At 44.7% G+C, this 26,887-nt stretch overlaps 1 protein-coding gene and 1 pseudogene across 2 annotated transcripts in view; both read right to left on the bottom strand.

Moving 5' to 3' along the window:
* SLC14A1 (solute carrier family 14 member 1 (Kidd blood group)) overlaps positions 1-24,197 on the bottom strand; it is a 41,603-nt gene extending 17,406 nt beyond the window's left edge. The window contains exons 1-2 of one of the 2 annotated variants that reach the window (XM_033087582.1): positions 24,063-24,197; positions 129-285 (exon numbers count right to left, since the gene is read on the bottom strand). In XM_033087582.1, coding sequence (XP_032943473.1) covers positions 129-264 — 136 coding nt within the window. In that variant the 5' untranslated portion in view covers positions 265-285; positions 24,063-24,197. Of the gene's footprint in view, positions 1-128; positions 286-7,457; positions 7,535-24,062 lie in introns of those variants that run through there. The other variant, XM_033087583.1, reaches the window with a different exon arrangement.
* Positions 2,321-2,896, bottom strand: LOC117011858 (rho GDP-dissociation inhibitor 1-like; annotated as a pseudogene).
* Positions 24,198-26,887: the final 2,690 nt, after the last annotated feature.

Genomic DNA, 26,887 nt, shown 5'->3' with positions numbered 1-26,887 from the left:
GTTGAGAAATGGAGAGGAAAGAGCTAGAAAGTAGGTGAATATAACTAAAGCTATGAGTGGAAGAACCAGCAAACTATTTCTCCCACAGCCGTTTGTCCCATGTCTCCAAAGAATGGAAGTATAAATACCTTTAATCCAGCTGGTATATTCTTTCATATCACCGGTGATATAGCCAAGTGCCTTGGGGAGGCACCTTCTCCCTCGACACGGTGAAATCTGGTTTTCACCCCGGTCCACTTTAACCATAGTGGGGCTGTCCTCCATGTCTAGCTCTTCCTCTGGCACCTTGAGGAAATAACAGAGCTCATGAATACTCTAATATTCCAGGCTGTCCAGCATCAGGCCTGGTCACAGTAGCTGCAGAGGATGAGTTTAAAGGCACTTCTTCTGGACCATAACATCCCACGGTACTAAGAAAGCACCATTTTCCTCTTGAAATATTGTCATGGATCTTATGATCCAAACCCAACTTCCATGCTACTTTTGCCGTGACTATCATTAATGCTACCCCGAGAAGGTGCTGGTTTTTAATTTCATAAATTTCAGTTTCTAATTCAACACACATTTACGAGCACCTGCACTCAGAGATCTCACTCAGCCTAGTGGAAAAAACTGAAAAACAGTTCATTTCAACACAGTGGGTCAAATAATACTTCAGAAAGATCTAACATCGCATGATTAAGCTTTATGCTGTCAATTAAAGGAGCCAGGTATCAGGTTACTCACTAAGGGCACTCACTAATGCAGATCAATTGGCTACTTTCCAAGATAAGCAGGCTTTTAAATTATTTTTTACAAAACAAGGTTTTATGTTTTTTAAAAGTTTGAAAGGGAAGAAAAATTTAAAAAACAGTTTGTGTGTGTCAACACTGTCTAAGAGCCCTTTATACACACTCTCCAAGGCAGATTGCTTGACTATGTCCTCCTACCGTGTTTCCCCGAAAATAAGACGTAGCTGGACCATCAGCTCTAACCGTCTTTTGGAGCAAAAATTAATGTAAGACCCGGTCTTATAATAATATAATATAATATAATATCATATCATATCATATCATATCATATCAGACCAGGTCTTATACTAATTTTTGCTCCAAAAGACGCATTAGTGCTGATGGTCCAGCTACGTCTTATTTTTGGGGAAACATGGTATCAGGCAACTGCCTCAGATATTCCTTTTTTTTTTTTTTTCCTTCAGGGAAGTTTACTTCCTGGTCAGAAAAGGAGAAGCAGGGATGGGCTCCTGTACAGTCCAGCCCAGGTCTGACCAGGATGGGAGGGGACAACTCTGACTGTGCACGCTTGGTCCCAGGGTTGTCCTGGCTGGGTCTGGGGAAGGTCTGCTGGGGATGGTGGCACCAAGCCTATGGGCAGAGACGGCAAGCCAGTGGGCTCAGAGCACGGCACATGTGGTGGCCAGGCTTGCCACTCCAGGCTGTTGGACCCTGTGGGACAAGTAAGGCTCAGCTGCTGGCTTTGTCTGCCAAGAGCTGTCTGTTGGGGCCATGAGCTCTGGGTCTGGGTGTTGCTCACTGGGACAGACAAGGCAGACACGTGAGGACTCCCAGCCTCCCAGATGGGACTGGAGGCAACTTGAGTTTTGGCATTTTGGTTTCCCCCAAGCCCCAGGAGCTGTCCCCACAGCCCTGGCTGGGTAAGGGGGAGGGGGCTGGCCAGGCCCTGGCAGGCCAGGAAGCAACAGCAGCAGCAGCGTCCCACTACCCTGGGCCACAGGGACTGCGGGTGGGGCAGGGACTGGGGAGACCACATGCTCGTGCAGACACAGGGTCAGAGGTTAGTGACGGCCCCGGAACACATTCTGCATGTTAAAGCATCATGGTTAGACAGTGACAGCGACGGATGAACTGACCAGGGAGGGGTGACAGCTGGAGGATGACCTGCCCACAAGGCCCTGCATTGTGGACCCTACCCCGACCCCACAGGGGGAGATGAGAACGAGGGCAACAGAAAAGGCCTTGGGGGACCTAAGCACCCCAGAGACCCCATTCAATGCCCCACTCCCTTGGAAAAGCCAGGGCCTCAGATAGAATTAGAATAGGTGGGGGGACAGGAGACCTAGAGGGACCAAGGAGGAGGCGGACGCCTGGGCTGCAGCCTCCCTGCCCCACAGCACAGGCTGAAGCAGCAATGACACTACACCACCCCAGAGGTTGGGGCCTACGCGCTGGGAAGGGCCAGGAGGCAGCCAGGGGGAGACACAGCAGCGTGGGCCAGGGGCTCTGTGAGGACTTTGGTATGGCGCTGGGCGGGGCGCGTACATCCTTCCATCCATCGCCCTCCCTGCCTGCCTCCCAGGCCGGGCTCAGTCCTTCCACTGCTTTTTGACGGTGAGGTTTCCTCCCAGGACAGGTGGTCAGTTTGTCGGCGTCTGTGAAGCAGGCCTTGATGTTGTGGCAGCCACGAGCCAGCATGCCCTTGGGTGCCTCCTCCATGGGGCCAGGAACTCGTATTCCTCCACCCGGGCCCATAGCTCCCACCATGTAGTCAGTCTTGACGGCTTTCTGGAATGTGTTGGATGCATGTCCTGCTGGACACGACCTCTCTGTTCACCGGGAAAGAGATCTTTATCGGTACTCCACACCCTCCTTCAGCACAAATGACTGTTTCCTGAAGCTCTCCCGGTCTCCTGTCAGGTCTAGCTACACACCTGGGTCAGGCGGGTCACAACAACGCTGGGGACGCTGGGGTCCGCTGAGACTGCCACCTGGCCCAGCAGGGCCCCCGTGAACTTGCGCAGGCTCGCGTCGTCTCCGTCCAGCTCCTGGATCTCCTGGATGGTCTTCTGGGCCGGGGGCTTGTAGACGAGCGAGTGCTCACCCTCCTCGCTGTCGGCTGCAGGCTGCGCCAGCTGCTCAGCTGTGGGGTCCTGCTTTGCCATGCTCGCCGCCAGCTGGCTCGAGGTCCCCTGGAGGTCCCACCGTGCTGGGCGCGCGTTCCCTCCCACGCAAAATGACGAACGTTGGTGTCCCGCCCATGCGCGCCCTGCCAGCCACTTCCAGGGTCCCCTCAAGTCTTTATTTTTGGAATTCGTTATTTAAATGTTTTTAAATAGGCAAGAATAACATTACACATAGGTACACAAACTGGGAAAGGAGCAAGTGGATCAAGCTGTTGAAAACCAAAGAGTTGTAATCTAAGAATTGTACAATATAAGAATGTATAGGGCATGATTATAGTAAACAAGCTTCAGGAAAATACTAACAACATAACCATGACTTGTCTTCACTATCAGACTCTACACTGCTCCTAAGTGTGTAATAGGATAGCACCAGCAGGGTACTCTGTAGACAAAAATGGTCTCATGGTGACCATGGTAGACACAAAAGAAGAACACCAATGATATAATCCCAGAGGTAGGCAAAGGGAGAAAGACAATGGCACACTGAGCATGCAAGAAAAGCCAAGAGCACAGCCAGGTGATTGTGAAGTAGGGGAACGCCAAAACCATCAGACCCTAGAACGCATCATTGTGGAATGTTGAAGCCACAGGCACTTAAGAAAGGACCAGGGAAATACCCCAAGTCCCTGCACAAAAACCCAGCTTACCTTACTACGGCCAGGCTGTCAGTAACTGTGAATAAGAGGTTTTCATAGCTATGTTTGGCCCCATCATGGTCCATTCACCATAACCAACAAATAGCTACTATTGGATAATAAAGCTAACTTAAAGCTAAACCTTTTTTTTTTTTCCAATCCTCCCTTTAGTTCTGCCTTCTATTAATTGTAGTATAGAAATCAATGGGAGTAACTGACTTTTTATTAAGTAACAATTGCACTTTAATTGTTTTATTTTACTGCTTAACTAACTGCCTTCTTTTAAACAATGGGGAACATTTTATCCATGACACCAAGTAGAAGATATTTATGGAACGCATTCTACACTAAGCTCATTTTGTCTTGGCAAAAGAGTGTTAGACGTTAGCATTTATGAGACTCCTCCTGCACCTCTGCATTAAGACATTCTTAAATTGAAAACTGCTGGCGGTCAGGAGCCAAAGCTAAGTCTATATGGAGCTCACGGGCCCCATAGTTAAACATGTAAAACTGAATTATTAAATAGTTATGAAAAAATTGCCTTTTATTTCGTAATCTAGATGGTAGCTATCATTTATTTTCAAATATCTCCCTCTTTAAATCTCATAACTGAAATATTGGTTGATTAACCCCTTCCTCAGTTATAGTGACTCATTTTCAAAGCCATGCCAACTTATCAGAATCATCAGGCTTCAGCCCATAATGACAAGCTCAGGTACAACCGCCTAGAGTTGCTATAAGTGAGCAAATCAGCGTCTACAGCGGCAGCATTGAATGAAAACATTAAAGTGGCATTTTCCATTAAGTAAAGAAATAACTAGGCATATGGGTTGTTCCAGGGTGAACAAATTCATGTTCTCAAAATTTCCAGCCTATATTTATTTATTTTAGAGGGATTAAAATATACCGTCACCTCAGAGATTTTGGAGATACAGATACGAAACCTGATATTATAACCGGCCTGACGTGACTGGAAACCTGAATGACCTGAGTTCCCTGTGGAGCTACCCAAAGTTAAATAAAGACTGGACGTTTTTGGTTTGAATCCCTAGCCCAACATGAAGAAGGCTCGTTGCCATTTGTCTCTCCAGTATCCACATATTGGGATGGGTGGATGCATTTCTTTAGGGAACTTTAAGAACCCACCCATCCTAATTGGGAGGGCGATACAAAGTAATGGATTGGGGACCTTCTACTGATGCTCAAACTTCTCAAGGCCGATGAAGCAGGCCATTAAATATCAACCAAAAAAAAAAAAAAAAAAAAAACAGGACAAGAAAACAAAAGAATGAAACCCTAATGAAAGAGAAGCAGGATAAGTAAAACACCCCAGACTACGTTTTCCTAGCTTTTTTCATGGTTATCAAAACTCTGCAGCTCAACCGTCCAGCATCTAAACCAAGATGTGTGCCATGTGATTTTCTGGACCAAGTTTTTAAAACTTCCATTGCATCCAAAGATATAATTCTTCCTTCAGAAATTCCAGAAAAGTTGTATGTGTGGTATTTCTTCTTGTCTCCCCCTTTTATTTAATTTTTACTTTTTTTCTACTGGCATGGTTTGAAACCTGAGAACTTACACTTTACTAGAGTGACTCAGGACAATCCACAATTGTGGAAAATATTACTGTCATGTCTTAGGAAAAATTGTGTATGTGTGTGTATCTGTGGTTAAACTGTCTGGCTAAGTAAGTACAAAAATGATGTGTCTGTGGGTTATGGTGCATCTATATTTTTGTTTGATAAAGAACAACATTAAGAAGCCCAATGGTAAGACTCTCATCTTATACACAGTTAAAAAAGAAAGAAAGAAAAGAAGAAGAAAGAAGGAAGAGACAAGCAGGATTGTCACATTCCCTCAGAGTATGTGTTTACTGCTTCTGTTCCTGCATGGTTCCTGCCTTTCCCCCAAATCACACATATCTTGGAGCACCACCTCCTTGAATTTAACTCAGTATTTTCTCAGAGACAGAAAAAGCTGTGAGCGAGGTGGCGTGTTACAGAGCGCATAGTTCAAGCCTTCATTTTATAGAAAACTGAGGTTCAGATTGGGAACTTTGCAAGTTCCCTCAGCAGTCAGCCCTAGGGAATGGGTAAGCCCTGGTGGTTCTGGCTTCCAATCGGGAGCACATTAATGCTGCCCAAGATTCTAGTCAAGTCAACAGACTATGAGCAGCCTCTGAATGCAGTCTGCAGTAGGTGCTAGGGCTCAGTGATACAGTGAACACAGGCTGTCTCCATGGTTGCCTTGAAAGAAGTCTGAGATGGGGGTTGAACTACGCGTACGACAAAGGATTCGGCCATCCCCAGTTTCACCCTGTGCCCTTTCTGGAAGCAGTGACCCCTCTGACAAATAAACATTTTCCTGTGTCTCAAAGTAAGCCTCATTTTCCCGTATTACTGACACATCCACAACAAGGCCTGTGTGTGCTGAACTTAACATCCCTAGATTATTCTGGAAGCTGCTTTTTGGCAGGAGTCAGAAAATACTTTTAATAGCCCAGATCACTATTGAAACAAAACAATGCCCATCATTCTAATACAAGGCAATATCAAAATGTCAATTCAACCAAAATTTCCTATTTTATTGCACAAAATAAAACCCATTGTATTGTCAGCATGTATTAGAAATTAGTGCAGTTGGAGAGACCTGAAAGTCTTCAATTTTCTGTGTCTCAAGTATATAGATACCTCTAGAAGTACCTCATAGATACTGCGGGTTTAGCTCCAGACAATTGATTATCACAATAAAGCAAGTCACATGAATTTTTGGGTTCCTAGGGCATACAGAAGTTATGTTTCTATTATACTGTAGTCTATTAAATGTGCAATAGCATTACATCTAAAACCAAACTACACAACTTGATTAAAAATATTTTATTGCTAACAATTATCTGAGCCTTTGGCGAGTTTATTTAATCTATTTTCTGGTGGAGGGTTTTACCTTCACTTTGTAAAAAAAAAAAAAAAAAATCCCACAATATACAATAAAGCAAAGTGCAATAAAATGAGGTATGTCTGTATCACTTTAAAAAATAATGCAAAGTTTTGGACATGGATATAGAAGAAAGCATTTAAACATTCATGCTCCATCCTATTAAAGAGACTTTTGAGACTGACATTTATTTGGTACTTACAACAGTCTTTATTTTAGGTAGTTTTTGTTTTAAGTAGTGGGAGGTGTTCAGTTTTCTTTAAAGTTGTAATCAGAAACAAAATGTTGTCAGTTATTCTCATCTCCTGATTAAAATACCTCTCTCCTCGGAACACACCACTGCTAGAAGCCTTGAGGTCTGAATTCCACATTAGAAAGTGCAGCTACAAAGAACCTGGCAAATTTGCGCTGCCAGTGTGCCTGATGAGTTCTCCTGATGGGTGAGCACACTCCCTTCAGCATGACAGCACACGCAGAAAGATCCACAAAACCACAGTAGGAAAGGGCCATGGACAGTACCCCCCCTCTTTTTGGAGTTATATTGATATGTCTCCAGGTTTACTTAATAATTTAAAGAACACAACCTGAAACTCCTGTACAGTGTTGAAGAACTCAGAGTCATTTAGCACGTCCAGTAGACACCTTGTTGAAAACCCTCTTCCACACAGAGCCCAGGTGCTGCTCCCACCCTACCTCAGAAATCATAAACAAAGACATCGCTTTCAAGCTTCTAGGAAGAAGCCTGTGGCTTTTGGGAAACTGCTTTCTAATCTCCCAGAATGCTGACTTTGCTGCTTCTGCTTAGTTCCGACCATCTGAAACATTTCTCCATTAAAACAAAAAACAAAACAAAAACAAAACAAAAAAAAAAAAAGAAAAGGGAAAAAGAGCAAAAATTAAAGCAGACTGAGAAGACAAGCCCCCAACCATGAACAGTTGGAAATGAAGAGAAATGAGGAGGGTACTCACACCGCAGCTGGCTTCCTGGTGGCAGAAGGCACTGGCTGATAAAGGCCGGCTGGGCTCTGCTGAAAGGGAGGGTGTGCAGGAGGAGGCAGTGCTGGGAGGGAGGCACCTAACAGTTTTGTACTCAGAACCCCACTCTGCATATCCGTGCACTTGGCTGTCTCCTCCCACTTCAGGCACCAGTGCCAAAGCATTGCTGAGAAACTGGTCCCCTGTCCTCTACCTGATGTCTCTTTCTTTCTCTCTGTTCCTGATTCGGTGCCAACAGCTTTCCATCCTTTTCATGTTGTTCCGAGGTCTTTGCCCAGTGATAATCCTACTCAGATTCATCTTTTTCTTGTTTATGTTGTTTCCTGTAGCTCCTACCCTCACCCCGAAATTTTTTTGGAAGATTTGTAACTGAAAAGGATCAACAGAGTATCACTTTAAAAACTAAGGGGCGTAAATGTCTAACTATTACATTGTTTTGTACACCTGAAACTAAGGGGAAAAGAAAAAAAGGTGGGAAAAAAACACAATGATTGGAACCATAAAAATGAAAAACAAATAAAAAAGCCAACAGGCGGGTTGCTATGCAATAGACTCTGGAGCTAAGTGGCTGTTCCCGGGGGAATTTTTTTCTCTTAGACTTGACACAGCTTCTGCACAGGTGTAAGAATCCAGCAAGGTCCCAAGGGGTGTGGTGCGAGGGTGGGGAGAACAAGAGATAGACAATTTGTTTTCTGGGAACCAAGCTACCTTTTTCCCAGTGAGAAGAAAACAAAAATATTAATATAAGTGTTTCCCTGGAATGTCCTTCCATCTACATGAGAACCCCAGGACAAATTCTGCTGCCTTTTAAAAGTCCAGAGGCAAACATTCCATAGCAGAGGAATGTAAAATTCAAGTGAAAAATCCATTTCTTCCTCATTCTTCCTGTCAGTATTGTAGCATGTTCTGTTATGGTAGAACTCTAACTCAGGTGCACTTCATGAACACAGGATTAAGAAAAACATAACCCCAACCCACAGAAAGCTGTGCAGATGTCATCAGTCGTTCCTCTGGCCTCCTGCCCACCTGGATGAGCCCTTGTCAGTGGTCAGCAAAGTGCTGGCAACTCTCTGGCTCCACCCCCTGGACACCCGCCAAACCACAGGGTTTCTTGCTTCTTGGGGACTCCTTGCCTTCAGGTGCCTCCTGCGTGTGTGTGTGTGTGTGTGTGTGTGTGTGTGTGTGTGTGTGTGTGTCTGGGGCCTGAGAGGGAGACCATGATTAGAATTTTGAGATTCAGGCATATCTCCCTCCAACATTTTTTTTTCTAGTAAAGTAAGGAGGAAAGAAACTCCCAGGGTTACCCTGAAAGAGAAAAATGAATCACAAGAGGATTATTTGAAGGCCTAGTATAGGAATGAAAGGAATCACGTGACTGTTTCCATAAGTTCCTTATGCAAGTGGGCTACAATCCTTCATAGTAATAATAATCATAGTGATAGTAATTCAATGATAAGAATTGCACACATGGTTGATCATTCACTCTGTGCAAACGAGAAATCCAAATTTGCACACTTTGATTGGTCCACATAGCATCGTCCTGATGGGTTGGAATTGCACATCCTGATTGGTCAGTAAAGGTGCAAATGAGGATATAATTGCACAGCTCTGCTTGGACGGGGCAGGTCTCAGCCCATTGGTCCAAAAACGATTCAAAAACTCCTTTATAAGGGTTGGCTCAGCCGGCAGCAACACAGTGCAGGAGGCTTGGCAGCCCAGTCTGTGGTTTTTCCCTGAAATGATGCATGTGTGAGAGAGGCCCCCTGTAAACAATGGCTGCTAACTCTGATTATAAATTTGGGCCCCGTTAACCACAAGGAGTCTTTTTGACAGGTATATTCCTTTTCCAGGTCAAAAAGAGACAGCTCAAGAAAACCTAGGTCCCCACCCTAAACCCCAATAAAAGCAGAACTCCAGACCCATGCAAATGTGCATTCTGTCTCTCTACCCACAACCTCCCCAGGTATGCTGTGTAATGTCCAGGTCCTGTGAGTAATAAATATTTATCAAAGTTTCCTCATGGTTATTGTTAAAGGGTGTCTTGCGACTGTTATAAAAGCCACAAGGGTCTAGCCACAACACTGGTTATTGATAAGCTGAAACCAGCACAAACCAACCACCAACATATATTTATAGACCGTGTCCTGAAGCCACCTCAACACCCATGAAGCCTTCTGCTTCAGTGGCCCTAGTCAGGGGCTGAGGGTATGTATTAAGTCTCAAGTTTTCTTGGCAGAACAATCTCCTCCTCCACCCTTCCTCCCTAGCCTCTCCTGGTCCCTATAAAGCCACACCTCATCAAACCTTATGTGCTGCTCACAAAGTACAGCCTTGCACATGGTATTCACACGGCAGTGCGAAGTATGTGGGATTCTGAGTTAGACAGACCTGAGTTTGAAACCGAGCATTGTTCCTTACTACCTGTGTCCCTTGCCTAAGCTCACTTTAGGTATGTTACTCACCCTCTCTGAATATTAGATTCCTCATTGTGAAATGGGGTAACTTTACTTCCTTTATAAGATCATGGTGAATTCTGGCACTGATGCATGTAAAGCTCTGGACTTGACAAAAGAAGTGCCACCATTTTGACATCTTCATCTCAGTCAGGGTTGTTTTGTCCTTGAGGATTCCTGTAAGGGTCCCTCCTCCCAGCTTGAGCCAGGGGAAAAGCTTTTTTCTGGCTCTGACATCAGAAGGCGTATAGTTATGAGCATGGAGACAAGTATTCGGCAAGAACCCTGAACAAGGTAGTTGGCTGATCAAACTCACCAAGTTCTCATACTGCAAGATCCCAAGATGCCAGGGTCTGCTGTTGCCGAGTTGCTGTGGCTTTAGAAAGAGCTCCCAAGCTGGAGATCAGAGGGACAATTGGGCACCCAATAAAGAGGGCATACATGGATTCTTTGGTATTTTAAAACAGTCCTAATTGCACAATTCAATGACTTTTTCTCAGTTCTTTCTCCAGCATCTCCTGTATCATTTACAGAGTATCATTTCCCTAGTGTTTAATCCCTGACGTTGTTTTCCATTCCGTCTCCCCTGAGTGTTTTCCAGTGCTTCTCCTTGTGTGTCTCTCCACTCTCCTTATTCTCTGAACTCATCTTCCACCCCTCTGTCTGGCTCAATCACAAGAGAACATATGTAGAGCTTTCCTCCTTTTGGAGCTTCTCCATAAATTTTTGGCCCCTAGGAAGTTCTCTCTCCTCTCCCCCTACCCACTCTCCCCACATTCATTCCCAGCTTTCATTCCTCCTCTATTTGGCTTTCCTAGCTGACTCCTATCCATGCTTGCACTCCTGGGAGCTGATAGCAATTTATGTCCATATTCCTCATTGAATATGGGGACTGCAACAACTCTGGTATTATCTATTATTAAAAACTTTTTTGTTTTTGCAAAGTCCCACCTAGGCTGGAAGATGCTGGATGACAAAGTCAGGATCTAATATGCCTCTATATTCATAACAGGTCTCTTTCTTTCCAGAGAGGTTTTGAGGAAGTTCATAAAATATTTGTAAGAGGAGATAAGAAGTAGGGGAAGAAAAGGAGAAGAAGGGAGAACAAAACTACGGAGAACGACATGATTTTAATATTCTCTACAATGTATTGCACTTGTCGATCTTTCTGACTATGTATTGTTTGACTCAGAAATCATCCCAACTCTGTTTCACTCTGATTGCTGCTTGTAGTGACCTAGCTATAGGCAGCTTCACTTGACGAATCGTTTGTGCCACAAGCGCAGCTGGGCAGGGCCCTCACTCAGGGATTCTACAGGAGAGAACTGCTGCAGAGGGCTTTTCTGCATCCTGCATCCTGAGCAGCCCTTTTCTAAATGGAAGAGAATGTGCTAAAGAAAAAACGTTCTCATTCTTCTCTTTCTGTCCTCTGAACCCCCATAATGACAGAAGCAAAGACAGCGAGTCTGGAACAGAGTGTTTCTCGGCAGTGTGTTCTGAGCCCACAACGTTTAGTTTGGTAAACAGTCAGACAAAAAAGCACCAGATGACAGTCCGAACTCCCACTGACCCAGAAAGCCACTCGGTGGTGGGTGGGGGGGGATGGAAGGGTACCCTTTGTGGTAGGAATTCCCTAGCTGTGGAGCCAAGAGGCAAGCAGGCACATAAATCTCTTTCTCAAACGTCTCTCTCAAACTTCCACCGCCTGCCCTTGCCAGGGCACCATGGAGATAGCTGGATGCCAGGAGGCACTACGGTGCCTCCATGTTTAGGTCTTAAATGCGGTTGTGCAATTGTTCAACTCGATTTAATAGCTGGTGGTTCTCTTGCACATGGCAGAAGGGCGAGGGGAACTCCGTCCCTACCTCTGACTTTTATCGGATGACCACACGCATCACGTTCTTTCCAGCCTTTAAATTAAATGCAGGACAGGGTAAGGCCCATCACAGAGGTCTCTGGTGTCCACAGCCTGAAGGTGTGCAGGTTGTGCACTGCACAAATGTACTCTAAGGGTGCGCCATTAACATCCTCGACCTTCATAACCATAAATGGCATTTAAACCAGATCCCCTGGGGGGGGGTTTGCGGGCACATTAAAATTTGAAAAGCAGCCCTCTCAAGCATTCCTGTCCTTGAGACTTAGTGAAAAGGGATGGATTCATGCCCTTGGAGTGGTGACAGCGTGCAAATTCCAGTGTGTTGGTTGGAGACACCATGGTGAGTCCAAGTGAGTCATAATTGCATTCCAGTTGGCAGCGTGCAGCACACTGTCACACATCGGCCGGTGGCAATGCTCTAGGCAAAGCGTCATCATCCCATTAGACTCCATGAAGCAGGTCCCACCCTCAGCACTCAGCTAATGGCATCACGTAGGCTTGGTGGTGCCTCACTGCCCTCAGTCATCAATCAGGACAGATTATCGCAGATCATGAAAGGTTGATGCTTGCACGTACAGGGGCAGGCCTCCTCCTGCCCAGGGAGTCTGGCCCTGGCTCCTATGATCTAGTCAGAGGCCTCTGCCTCCTGCCCACCCACAGAACTGACACTCCCTGTATTGCAGGAGCAACTCCCGCACCAGGGTCTCAGGGAGTTTCCTAAGTGCTTTCCTGGGTGAGCTCCACCCCTTGGTTCTGCATCATGGATTCCTTGGCCTTTTGACCCTAGGACCCCTGCAATGAATCCCCCCACCCCACCCTGGTATACAACTCCTTTGGGCCAAAGCTAAAACACCCTGGGTGGAACTGTACTTGCTATAGCCCACACAATTTAGTGCTAAAAGAGTTTGGGTACTATCAGTGGTGTCTGGAGTAGGCAGAGGAGGCTTTACTGAAGAAATGGGCATCGGAAGGCCCTTATTAACATTTGAATAGCATGTAGTGAAGGCAGGAAAAGAGGGAACAGCCTTTCAGGAAGAAACGTTAGTGTCAGCAGGGAGAAACACGGTATGTTTGTGGGCTGTGAACAGCTTTGTGATTGCACGGGAGGGTGTGTGTTGTGAGTCATGGCCCATCAATCCAGCCCCCACTTGGGTTCCCAAGGAAAGTAATGCTTCTTCATGTGTGCATAAGACATCTCAATTGACAACCCTTTGATTTTGCTTCCTCGTGATACGGTGCACCAACCAGGCATTGAGCCCCTACCAAAAAACAGCATCAAAGAAAGTACAGGGAAGAAAAATACTATAATATAAAAGAAAAGATGGAACTACGAACCTCTATGGCCATTTAAAAATAGCAAAATTATGCTCTCAGCTTTAAATATGGACAATACGAAGTAGAGTGTATTGGGGTCCCTTGTATAAAGTATACATACATTCAAATAATAACTATAATGAACTGCAAGCAAACATTAAACACAAGTCTTACTTGCCTTCTAATATTTGAAAGGAGTAAGCAAAATTTACCTGCTTTCTATTTCCCATGTGTCTATTTCTCTGTAATGATAGGAGGTTTCAAAAACTTTCCACTAGTGAAAACCTCCTTAAATGTGGCAGATGCTTGAAAACTATAGCCAAGGAGGATGCTTCTCTCACTAAGAAGCAGGCTGAAAAGCAGAGCCAACTTGAAATTTCTGTTTGTTACCCTCTCTTCTCTCCATCCAGTTAAAATCCAAAGCTCTGCCTGCTTTCAGATCAAATAAATGCTACCAGCAAATAAGAAGCGATTGTTGTCCCTTTAGGAAAGTCATGAGACACTTGGCAAGTCACTAGTATTTTTTTGGAAGTTCTCAATAACTTGGAGCTTCTCTGGAAATGAGAGTGTTAGAAAGACTCTGAAGAATCTGCCCAGCTTGGGGGCTTCTTATAGCTCTGCTAACAAAGAAGACAGTTTTCTTGCCAAACCAGTTGATGTCCAAGACTTACAGGAAGAGGGATGAGGCATTGGAAAATGACATGTGGGAACTAGAAAGGCAGCACCAAGACCTGAAGAAAAGACAAGGATGGCGGACCACTGATTAGGTTTGCAGTGTGTCAACAAGCCAGATAAATAAACCGCTATAGCTCGAAAGTCATTGGCGATCAGGAGCGATTGAAATTCTGTGGATAGAGCAGTGTGACGATGACAGCAGCATTTAGGGAGATTATCTGAGAGTGGTTCATGGAGTGGTTTGAAGGCCAAAGCAGGGAGGTCCGCTCACGGTGCCTACAGCAGGGCAGTCCCAAGTCCCAAGGGGAAAGGCTGCAAGTATGAGAGTGTTGGGGAGGAAAAAGAGATCCCGCTAGGCATGGGGTGAAGGACGGGAGAATCAAAAAGGGCACCAAGTGTTGGTGAGGAGGTGGAGCAACCAGAACTCACATACACTGCTGGTGGAAATGGACGTGGAGATGCCCACTTCAGAAAACTGTCTGGCAGTATCTACGAGAGTGCTATCGGCACACGCTACAGCCCAGCAGTGCTTTCCTAAGAATTTATGCAAAAGAAATGCATATATACAATCACACCAAAAGACATACATCACAGCATTCGATTCAGGGCTATTCGTAACAGCCCTAAATGGGAACTCTAACTACCTATCAACAGTAGAGTGGATAAAAAATTATTTATTGGCACCACAAGAGAATGAATGACCTACAACGCCATGCAATAGTAAGAATGCAAATTACAATGTTGAGCTAAAGAAGCCAGGCACCATATTTCCTTTATACGAAGTTCAAAAACAGGCTAAACTGAGGGAAATCAGGATATGAATCACCATTGGAAGGGGGCACCAGTGGAACTTCTGGGGTGTTGATAATGTTCTGTGTCTTGACCTGGATGTTTGCTGGTTACCTGAGTCGTGTTCATTTGTGAAAATTCGCTAGGCTGTACACTTATAATAAGTGCACTTCACTAAAAATTATGAAATGACAATATGAGGTAGAATAAAGGTAATGGAGATAATTTTGTGACACTGTATTTGAGGTGTCTGGATGGGCAGGTGGAAATGCCCAGGACACAGTTGGAGATGAAGGACTCCTGTCTGGGCAAGGATTCAGGGCTGGAGACACTGAATTTGGGGACTGTTTACCCAGAAGTGACAGGGAAGATAAGAGCATGGGCGTGTCTTCTGGGACGGTAGGGGAGCAATTAGAAGTAGCTTTGGTCCCTGTTAGAAGACAGGAGGAGAAGGAGGCGTGAGCAGAGGCACTCCTCAGAAGTCTAGTCAGCAGTGCCTGCACTAGAACCCTCCATGGGGCTCTGCCAGCCACGATTTGTCTCTCGGGGGGTGGAGGGCAGATGCTCCTCAGTCCCTTCAGGTGGCATCATCTTTCCTTTAAACTCTGAAGACGCAGAGAGTTGGCGAGGTGAACTCTCCCAGGCTGGTGAGTGGCAGAGTGAGGCACCAGCCGAGCCAACTGCCTCCGGGGCACGTGGTGCCGTTGACACTACAGCTGCCAACAGCAGAGGGCATTGAGGCACCTGGGCAGGCCCTAGGGAAGGGACTTGAAGGTCAGCCTGAGGGGGTGGTAGGAAGCGTGCTGCCCAGTACTCTTTCCTGGAACAGAGGGAGCTCTCAAGATAAAGGAGGAATGTACTAGAATCTGTGCACATACACGTCGGCTTTTTGTCCTGTCACCTCATGTGGGCTGCTGGGCTTGTGCTTCTCCTGTAAGCACATTAGGTCACAAAGTTAGGGTGTAACCCCATCCCAAATGTGTGATACTGGGGGCCCAGGTGATACGTTAATAATAGAGCAAGTACATTCTCTCTAATGAAAAATACTAGGGCAGCAGGGACTACCAAACACACCCACACAAAACATCAAGCCATCTGCATAAATGCAGAAGAAAAAGAGATATCAAGGTATCACACATGCATGCCCCAAATCCCCACCACGAATTCTTAACCGTCACAGATGGAAGATATGGAAGGGCAGGAGGGGCAAAGCAGCTGGGTGGGACCAATGGAAGAAGCCTCCCATTCAAGCTCCTCCATCTGTGTTTAGGGCCTTCCCTCTGTAATGAGAAGCTACCCTCCCTTCCATATGTAACTCTCATTGCTCCTCAAGAGGATGTTACATGGGTGTGTCAGGTCCCACAGAGTAGAAGCGCCCAGAACAAACTGTCCTTATTACCATTCCAGGGCCTTTGCCTATGCTGTTCCTTCTAGAAAGATGTTCTTGGGAGCCAGATGGATTGAAATCCTGATTCTCGGGCTTCCAAGTATCATAATATGAAGATGTTGTCCAAGTCCTGTTAGCTTTCCTCAGCTTCCTCTTTTTTAAGATGGAGATGACCCCTTGGGATAGTATACAAGAAGTCCCCACCAAAGAGACCAGCACAGAGTTAGAAGGAACAAATAATAGTCGTTCTCCATCTCATTTCTATTAACTCCTGCCTGGAATGTGCCTATAGTCACCACAACCTTGTTCTCCAAACATCTGTAGTGGTTTCACTCAATTAGATCGCGTACCTGCCTCGCCAGATTCTGGCTCAGCTCCGAGGCTCCAACGTGCCGACAGTGGGGCCGGGGTGAACTGAGGGGGTCAGGTTTGCTCAGGAATGGAACACAATGTCTCCAGAACCTCAGAGTGACTTCCTCGGGGGGCATTTGGCTTCTGTAAACTTCTAAAATGTCTTTGACAAGCTAGTCACATATTTTAAATTTGATAGTTCATTTTAAAAATCCTAAGTTTAAATAGTTATAAAGCGTTTTTAAATCCAATTGTTGTGGGGCTTCTGGATGCTGGTCGTATTCTGTTTCCTGATCTGGGTGATTGTCACGTGAGTATGTTTATTTACTGGAAATTTATTTATGAAGTGTTCACTTATGATTTTTTTCCCTTTTCTGGATATATGTTAAAAGTAGACTTGTTTCAGGCTGTCTGAGCTCTGCCACTCAACCTCATAGTAGGCATTCAAGACTGTAATGGAGTGACTGCTGGCTTGAGGGCATTGGACCAGAGTTCTTGGTTAAGTGTAAAGGGATCCTTGGAGTCCCCAACAGCCTGTTATAAGCTAGACTAAAAGTGTTCGAGTTCAGGTATGCACAAAATACCATAGAAGCGTAGAGAAAGAAAACTTGACTTTGCTTTGAGAATCAGAGAAGCCCTCACAAAAGACGCTAGTGACATTTCAACTGGGTAGTGAAGGCTGAATAGGAGTATTTCTGGTGGAACATGGATGCAAGTGATGGCAAGAATAGTATGAACAAAGACAGAATAAAATTAAGGTGCATTGGGTCTGAGGCTTAGCAGGTATTCTAATGTGGAAGAGGTTAGTGATGGCGTGTGTGTGTCTGAGGATGTGTGAGGATGTGTGCGTGGCTCCTGAAAACTGAAGCTAAAGAAGTAAGCAGCAGCTGGATTGTGAATCACTTTGTCAAGCTCAGGAGTTTGGGATACATCCTTTAGGCAGGTAGACTCTCTGCTGACGCTAAGAGTCTACCACCACTTCCCTGCCTCCTTTACTGCTCTCCTCACCTTCACCACCATTTCCATGTACACCTCTACCATCACCACCACCACCACCACCTCCATCAAGTTCACCACCACCTCCCTACCTCCTTCAACCCTCCCCCCTCACCAGCTTCACAACCACACGTATCACTTCCACCCCCACCTCTACCATCAAGTTCACCACTTCCATCACCTCTACTGCTTCCACCTTGGCCACTGCCTCCACCTCTTCCACCACTAGCTCCTCTACCGCAATAATTGTCTCTGCAGAAGGAGTTATTATGCTAATTACAGCACAATTAATTAGGAGACAACATCTGAATGACACCTATCTTTTACGACCTAGCACAGCCTGAGGAAAGAAACCCCATGAGTATGAGCTTGGAGCTGAGCTGCTTTGTAGGAGGGAGGCTCGCCTAAGCTAACCTGCTCTCTTCTGCTCATGATAGATGTCATGAACTGTGCTGCAGGCAAAATTACAAGGTTTAGATAAAAAATTATAGAGGAGATGAAAAGGTTTCTAAGGATATAGAGGACAGACAACCAAGACTGAACTTAAATTTGTTAACAATTAATTAATAAAAAAAATTTTAATTTATATTTGCAATTCAAGGTTTCTGGTTTCTTAGCAATGCAAATCACTGCCTTATGGTAAAATAATATAGTAGCTAGGAGCTAATCAAGCAGCTTTACCTCTATTACCTCACTTAACCATTAAAAGAACTCCACTAACATATTTGTGTTATTTCCTTGTTAGGATGAGAAACTTGGGCTCAGAGCCATTAAGCAAATTCCCCAGGCCTCACAACTAATGCTTTTCTTAGTAGCTATGCACTCCCATGTGACCTGATGTCTTTTTGAGAGTCGGTGAGGTGGGGGACAGGCCTGTGCAGAGAGAGCGCTTGCGGTGGAAAAGGAGAGAAAAGGAGATTTGCTCCAGCTTTTGGAGATACTTTGGCGCCCTCTAGTGACAATCTGTAGGTATCATAAGCCCCAAAGCATTGGTCTGCCTAAATTTGGCGATCTTACGCTCAGGATGGGTCAACATGCAAAACAGCACAGAAGTAGACAGTGGAGATGGGAAAGAAAGGGAAGGAAAGAAGGTACAGGCAAAGGCAGATCCATCCTAGGAACCTGTCAGCCTCTGAGCCCCATATCTCTACAAACAACTTGGCTCTCTCCCTTAATTGTAGGATAAATAGCAATTCTCAACCTTGAATGTGCACAGGAATCACGGGGGAGCTTGAAAGTGCAGCATCTGGGTTCCAGCTTCAGAGTTTCTGATGATGAGATGTGAAGGGGCTCCAGGGATCTGCATTTTAAAACCACATCCGAGTGGTTTGTTTGCAGGTGGTTCTTGGACCACACTTTCAAAAAACAATACTGTTTAATATTAATATTTAACTTAAAAAAAATGGGTGCTTCAACAGTAAACTAAAAATGTGGGTCCTAAACCAGTTGCCAAAAGGAATCCAGAGGAATTCACAGGCTATTGTCATTTCTGCTCTGACCTGGTTAACGATAAAAGATGCAACTCTGTAAAACACACAAACTCCAACCATGTTGGTGGCTGAATTCTCAAAGAGCAAACTTAAAACATCTTAACAGAATTCAAATGAATGAGTTCATCCCTTTAAAAGAGTGAATGCAAAACCCGAGTTCCTTGGAAATGTGCTTCTAGAGATGCTGTTATGTGGCCAACATAAAGAGCCTTCTCTGGGGTGGGGGGTGGGAGCTGAGGGTGAGGGGGATCAAATATATGGTGAGGGAAGGAGAACTGACTCCAGGTGGTGAACACACAATGGGATTTATAGAGGATGTAATACAGAATTGTACACCTGAAATCTATGTAATTTTACTAACACTTGTCACCCCAATAAATTAAAAAAACAAAGAAAGAGCCTTCTCTGATAAAGTAAGAATGAGAGATTCATTAAAGCACCTTGGCACTAATGTCTTTGGAAAAATACACAGTAAAGAAAGATGTTTAACTTTATGTAACTTAATGTACCTGGATCTTGTTAATCATGTGACTTTTTTCTTTTTCTTTTTTTCCAGTTACACGTTTATTAAGGTTCATGATAGACCAGTTTGGGAAGTATTACCCTAGAACGATAGGAATGTAAATTAAATTTTTTCTGGGTTCTGAAAAAAGTTTCCCTATAAGTGGGAAAAATAGTCTTTTCAATAAATGGTCCTGGGACAACTGGTTATTCACATGCCAAAGACTGAGGATCCTACCTCACGTTGCATACAAAAACTAACTCAAAATGAATCAAAGACTTAAATATAGGGATTAAAACTCTTGAGGGCTATGAACTCTTAGAAGAGTTTTTGTTACCTTGGATTAGGCAATGGTCTCTTAGATATGACACAAAAGCACAATCAACGAAAGAAAAAAAAAGGATAAATCAAAATTAAAAACTTCCATGTTTCAGAGGACATCATCGAGAAAGTGAAAAGACAACTCATAGAGTGATAGAAAATATTTTCACATTATATATCTGATAAAGAACTTGTATTCAGCATATGTAAAATACTCTTACAACACAATAATAAAAAGACAAACAACCTAATTTAAAAAAATGGGCAAAATATATGAATAAATGTGTCTCCAAAGAAGATATATGTACACATGGCCAATACAGACAGCTCAACATCATTAGCTGTCAAGAAAATGCAAACCAAAATCATAAGGGGATACCACTGTATACCCACTGGGAGAGCTAGAGTCAAAGAAGATGGATAATACAACTGTTGATGAACAAGTGGAGAAAATTAAGGCGCTCATACATTCCTGCTGGTGGCAATGTAAAATGGTACAGCCATTTTGGAAAACAAGTCTCACAGTCCCCCCAAAAGTTAAACATATAGTTACCATAAAGCTCAGCAATTCCACTCCTATAGATAGATCCAAGTGAAATTAATAAAACACACAAAAACTTATATATTGAGTTTCATAGTACTATTAGTCACCATAGCCCTAGAGTGGAAACAATCCAAATATCCATTCACTGATGGATAAACGTGGTATCACGATACAATGGAATATTGCTCAGCAATAAAAAAGGAAATATTAATCCATGCTACAGTATGGTGAACCTTGACAATATTATGCTAAGTAAAAGAAGCTAGTCACAAAAGATCACGTATTATATGGTTCCATATATATGAAATGTCCAGAATAGGCAAATCTATAGAGAAAGAAAGTAGATTTACCTAGGGCTGGATAGGTTGGGGAGAAGTAGAGAGTGACGGCCAGTAGGTACAGGGTTTCTTTTTGGACTGATGAAAATGTTCTAAAATTGATGGTGGTGACGCTTACATAATTCTGTGGATATTCTAAAAACCATGTATTGTATGCTTTAAGTGAGTAAATTATATGGTATGTGAGTTATACCTCAATAAAGGTATTATAAAAAAAAAATCCTAAAAGTTCCTTCCTCTATAGAGCCAGTGGAAAGATCTTGAGAATTATGTATTAAAAAGCATCTTTATTTTTAAATTGAGTTTTCAGACTAAAAGAGGAGCTGCTGGCTGTCTGAGCTGAAATGGTGATAAGGACATAAAAATATATCCCCGGTGAAAAGACTGGGAAAACATTTTCTTTGGACTAGGTCTACTAATGTGTCCAACAACATTTAAGGCAGCTTAGCTGAGAGTATGAACACTATCTCATTTTACAGTTTTCAGAACATTTAAACACATGTGATTCTCACAGCAAGCTCTGAGGAAGGCAGAGCAAGAATGATAGTCTCCATTTTAAGAGATCAGACAATTAAGTTCGCAAACTTGTTGCAATGATGTTGCTAACCTTTTTTGATATCAGAGGGATTATTCATTATGAATTTGTACGAACTGAACAAACCATTAACCAAGTTTACTATTAATATTTGGAAGTGTTGAAAAGGCTGCGTGAAAAAGTTAGACGATCTGAACTTTTCACCAACAATTCATGGCTCTTGCATCGCGACAATGCACCAGCTCCCACGGCACTGTCTGTGAGGGAGTTTTGAGCCAGTAAACACATAACTGTATTGGAAAACCCTCCCTACTCACCTGATCTGGCCCCCAATGACTTCTTTCTTTACCCAAAGATAAAGGAAATATTGAAAGGAAGACATTTTGATGACATTCAGGACATCAAGGGTAACATGATGACAGCTCTGATGGCCATTCCAGAAAAAGAGTTCCACAATTGCTCTGAAGGGTGGACTAGGCGCTGGCATCAGTGCATAGCTTCCCCAGGGGAGTACTTCCAAGGTGACTGTAATGACATTCAGTAATGAGGTATGTAGCACTTTTCCTAGGATGAGTTTGCAAACTTAATTTTCCGACCTTGTATGGTCGGACAGGTTCAAGGACAGAAAACATTGTGCTCAGAGTCACTATTAGAAAGAAATGGCATGTGGATTGAGATCTTTGGACTTTATGTCTGACACTTTGTTTACACCACGGTGGTTTCCTGCCCTTGTGGTGATTGTCCCCTACAGAGCTCCATGTCACTTAATGATGTTCAATAGTTCTGAGCCTCTCTTGTTTAATTCCCTTGGCCAGATGTCACTAGTCCAGGCTGGTTACTCACTTCAGTGTCCAACTTGTATTGCCTGTCTTTAATGAAGTAATATTCCCAAATTGTCACTGTCCTCAAGTCCCACCGTTGCTCAAGAGCTTCCAGGGACAGGCATGGGGTTTGGGTATACATTCTGGCTATGAGGTTTATGAGCTGGGATCTGTGAATATGTCACCTAACTTATTAGATCCTTGGGCATTTGATCTGTAAAATGGGAATGAGATGGTCAGCTCTGTAGGATTTGTGTGATTTAATGGAGATAGGGTGCCTGCTATGTCCACATCCATCTCACCTGATCGTACACATTGACACTGCACGCGGCCTAAGGGACACTGCCTAGCTTGCCATGTCTTAGAAACTTCTCCCCCTTCCAAAAGCTGTGTAGAGCACACAAGGGTCTGCATCATACAATTTGGCACCTGGTTATTTTCCAGTGAGTTTTCTGGTCTTAGTCATCTCTCACCTTCTAAATCACTGTTTGTCAGAGTGTAGTCCTAGATCATAGAAGAAGGGTCATAAAAAGCTGGACTTCTGCTGTAAAAATCCAGACTTACTGAAGCAACGTCCCTTAGGGGTGGTAGTGGCAGAAAACCATAAATCTACATTTTTAAAACAAGCAGCACCCCCTACATGCTCCATACCCCTTATATACACAGTAGCTGGGACTCCTTGAACTAAACTCCAAGCTTCTTGAGGCTACGAGACATGACAGGGCCTTGGGTCCCACCACACTTCTTAGCACAGATTTGGACACCCAATAGGAAATTAAGTCAGTACCTGTATGATTGAAAAGAAAGTACTGTGCTGAGCTTAGTAGTTCTCCAACTCCACCTGCATCAGAATTCCCTGGAGGGCTTGTTGAAACAGGTGGCTCAGCCCCACCCCCAGGGGCTCTGGTTCACTAGATCTGGGTTTGGCCAGAGAAACTGCATGTCTAACAAGTTGCTAGGTGATGCTGATGCCGCCGGCCTGGGGACCACTCTTCGTCTCCATAAATGGTGGCCTGGAGACCAGCAACCTGATGATCACTTGAGAACTTGTAAATTGCAGCACCTCAAGCCTCACCTGGGACCAACTGACACAGAATACAAGATCGTCGGGAGATCTGTGTGCACGTTAAAGTGGGGGTAGCATCACAGTTTAGTTCATTTGATCCTCCCAACGAACCCATGAGTCAGTTGCTATTATTACTCCCATTTCATAGATGAGGAAATAGACATGATGCAAAGTCACAGAGTGGAAACAGCCAGGCTAAGAGCTGGGACTGGAATTGGCTCTGTGATATCCCCAACTCTAGCCACTTAACACTTAGTCACTGTTTCCCTCTCCCCATGGAAGCCCACCCGGGACCCCCTTTCCTTCTTCAGATAGCAGTCCTAAGCGTCCCAGCCTTCACAGAATCAAGCAGCAAGGATAGCCTGTGCTCAGCAATGTGCTTGGGTCCTAGAGTATGTTGTGTCCACATAATTATAAGATCAGGTCCCTGGCCTCAGAAATCACCACCTCGTTTAGGAAATAAGACCCACCCAGATGAAACAAATGATACCAGACAATATAAAATGGTGTTAAATTGTACGGTCAACATCACCTTTTACGTTAAAACTACAGTTTTCTTCAAGAAACAGTGGCCCCCACAGGCTGCTCTCCGAGCCATTTGGGGGACTGCTGTGATAAGAGGAAGGAATGTGCAGACCCTTCTTGCCACGTCTGCTCAGGCCACACTATGGATGACAGTTTCTCTCCAACATTCTGGTGGGTCCTCCTGACTCAGAACGAATCCTCAAGAGGCAAGTGGTGAGGAGAGGAGTGAGAACCACCTCCTGTCCCTGTCCAATCCTGGCCCCACCAGGCAGTTCACAGAGGGGTGGAGCCTTGTCTCACCACCAAAACCCACGTGTTGTTTGCTCTCTTCCAGTTAGAGGACCTCCCAGCACTTGCTCTGTGTGTTACCCTGTTTGCTGCTTTCCTCCATCTCCTTTCCCTCTTAGATGTCTACCTGGTCAGGGCTCTCTGCCTGTAAGTCTTGATGGAGTTCCCTTTCTATTTGCACCACCTGCCTACCTGCCTGTCCACCTGCTGTCACTGTCTCCCCACCCCTTCCACTCTCGGTCCCCACACTGGGGCAGCCTTTATTCCCCATCCTGTACCTGCGCACATAGCACACATGCAGCTTCTTACCTGTAGCCACGTCTCTCCACCAGGCCAGCGCTGCCTGTGCCCACAGGGCCAGGGAGACAAACTCCAGACTGAAAGCAGCTTGGGCGGAGGTGTTGCTCACAACCCCGTTGCTTTATTCTTCCTGTGTAGGGCCAAGGCTGCCCAATAAGCAGGCTTCCGGGTCCAATGAGAAACCTTGCTCATCTGCTCAGCCTACTAAGCCAGATGTTTCCTGTTAGTGGTTTTATTTTTCTTTATCAAGTCTCCTTTGGGGTGGAGGACTGGGGCCCGACACTGAGAAAGAGGCACATTTTACTTTTGAGGGTTCTCTGTGCCTCCTGCCTCCAGACGCCCGGTGCTTCTCATTGTACCCATGTCACGCCCACTGCTCCTTGTCAAAATTCATCTGGGGACTGAGCATGGCGAGGGTTTAACAGTCTGTAAGAGTGACCTTGATTGAAGACAGGTTGGGGCCCAGAAAACAGACATTGTAGTTGTTTTCAACCCTGGCGGCCCCTTGGAATCACACCTGGTGAAAAAATACCTGTTCCCAGGCTCAGTGCTGACTTAATTGACCTGGTATTAGAATCAGTTGATTCTAATCGAGACAGGACTAAGCGCCACTATGCAACGGTCTCATGGTCTGGAGCTTGATCTGGCAGCATCCATGTGATCTAAGAGTTTGTTAGAAGCTCAGATTCTTGGCTCTACCCACAGCGACCACATAAAAATCTTTGCAGTTGAGCCCCAGGGATCTGTGTTTCAGTAAGCACTACAGATGATTTTTATATGCACAAGAATTTGCAAACCAGTGCATTCCAACATGCAAAGAAGGGGGAAGGGATGACCGGAAGCAGCATCCCACGTCTACGTTTGTACCAGCGGTTCTCAAAGTGTGTTCCCTGGACCACCAGCATCAACATCTCCTGGGAACTTGTGAGAAATGCAAATTCTCAGGGCCTTTGCCACGCTTCCTGAATCAGAAACTCTGGGGATGGCGCCCAGCGGATCTGTTTAACAAGCTTTCTAGGTGATTCTGATGCATGCTCCAGTTTGAGAATTACTATTCTACCATCTACCTGCCTCACCTGAGACCATTACACGATTTGGGTCCCAAGCATGGAGGTTCTTGGTCATCAACCAAGGAAAGGATGGTGACCAAGGACACGTGTAGAGACGCGAAGTTATTATCCATAAAAAGGATGAAATGCTTAGGGTTAGATGGTGTGTCCTTTCTGAAGAGTTTGTTCCCTGAACACTATTCCGGGAACATATGTTGGGAGGAGGCTACAGGCAGGAGTTCGGGAGGCAAGATTCAGTCAGCTGGCCTGCCTGAGAGTGTGCGTCTATTACGTGTATGTGGGTGTGTGTGTGTGGACCAGATCTCCAGTTCCGGCCAGGATGAGTGAATGGGCTCTGCAGAGGGAGACAATGGGGACAGGAGGGTGTTTCTATTACTCAGTCATTTCCCAGGGCTACTATGTGCTCATCAGTGAGCTACTTCTATGAAGGAAAGAGACAAAAACAACTGTGTGTCTATGTAGATGTACTTATACGTGTGGGTATATGTAGTGTATCTATACATATGTACGAATGTGTAAATGCATGTGTACACAAATATGTGTCTATCTGTATGTGCATGCACATACTCCTGTGTGCTATATAGCATGTGTGTATGTATGTGTATGTATGTATGCATGTGTATGGGGGTGTATGTGTACGTGTGGGTGTGTATATTACAACCACTGTCTGCACAGGGTTTGCGATCTAATTGGAGAGAAAAGACCCACATCATTGAAATAGAGAACAATTGTGCAGGACACTCCATGGTAATGACTTTAGGGATTGAGAGGACAGGGGCCCTCGGGGAGTTCATTTTGAGGAAGCTTCCTGAAACAGTTGGTGCTTTGCTCTGGTGAAGTATGAAGAGGAAGGAAGGGGGATAGGTCAAATGGTGAAATGAGGGGCAGTCTTAGTATATCCCCACTTGGCTAGCCAGCGAGTTCTTTCCTGAACATCTTAAATCTAAAAAAGGTTCTAATCTGGCCCCTCTGATCCAGGATACCCACATTTTAAAGAAAACCCATGAGCCGGTGCCCAGGCTTTCCTGGGTGTTTCTGGTCACTGGGACTGTGTGGCAATTGTGGGCAGAAGCGTGCACTTCTCCATCACTCCAACGCCGATGGGCCCAGTATGTGCTAGTTATGTTCCTGGGGTTCCTGTTTAGCCTGCACATCAACACTGCTCCCAGGTGGGTATGACCCTCATTTTGTAGATGATGAGATGTAAGGTCTGAGAGATCAAGCCCGCAGCCAGTAAGTAACAGAGAAGGGCTGGATTCCACCAGGTTCATCTGGCTTCAAAGCTGGGACCTCTCCACACTACCCCTGTTTGACTCACCAATTATTAGGTTGGTGCAAAAGTAATTGTGGTAAAAAAAAAAAAAAAGTAATTGTGGCTTTTGCAATTATTTTTAACCTTTAAACCGCAACTACTTTTGCACCAACCTCATAGGTTTGGTGACTGTTAGGAGGTTATGTGAACTTATCTTTGTCTCAGGTCCCTGCTCTTTCTGAGCTCAGTTTATAGCCTCAATTCCTGCATCTGTTATGTTCAGGAAAGTCTTTTCTTTCCCACCTTTCTGCAGTCTCAATAACAAATGTCTCCTTATTTCCACATTTCATCAGAGGTTTTAAAACATTCTAAAGCACCATAAATATATGTATTCACCACTATGTTACTCTAGGGATTGAAATGGTCATCCTATTTGGAGACAGAGTACAGAACCTTTTTGTAAAAGTATGTATGTAACACTGTAGTGTGGCCAGAATGCTTACAAATGTTCC

The sequence above is a fragment of the Rhinolophus ferrumequinum genome, chromosome 19 (genome assembly GCF_004115265.2).
Source record: "Rhinolophus ferrumequinum isolate MPI-CBG mRhiFer1 chromosome 19, mRhiFer1_v1.p, whole genome shotgun sequence".
NCBI lineage: Eukaryota > Metazoa > Chordata > Mammalia > Chiroptera > Rhinolophidae > Rhinolophus > Rhinolophus ferrumequinum.
Note: the sequence above shows the minus strand (reverse complement) of the source record. Positions and strands in the feature narration are given on the sequence as shown.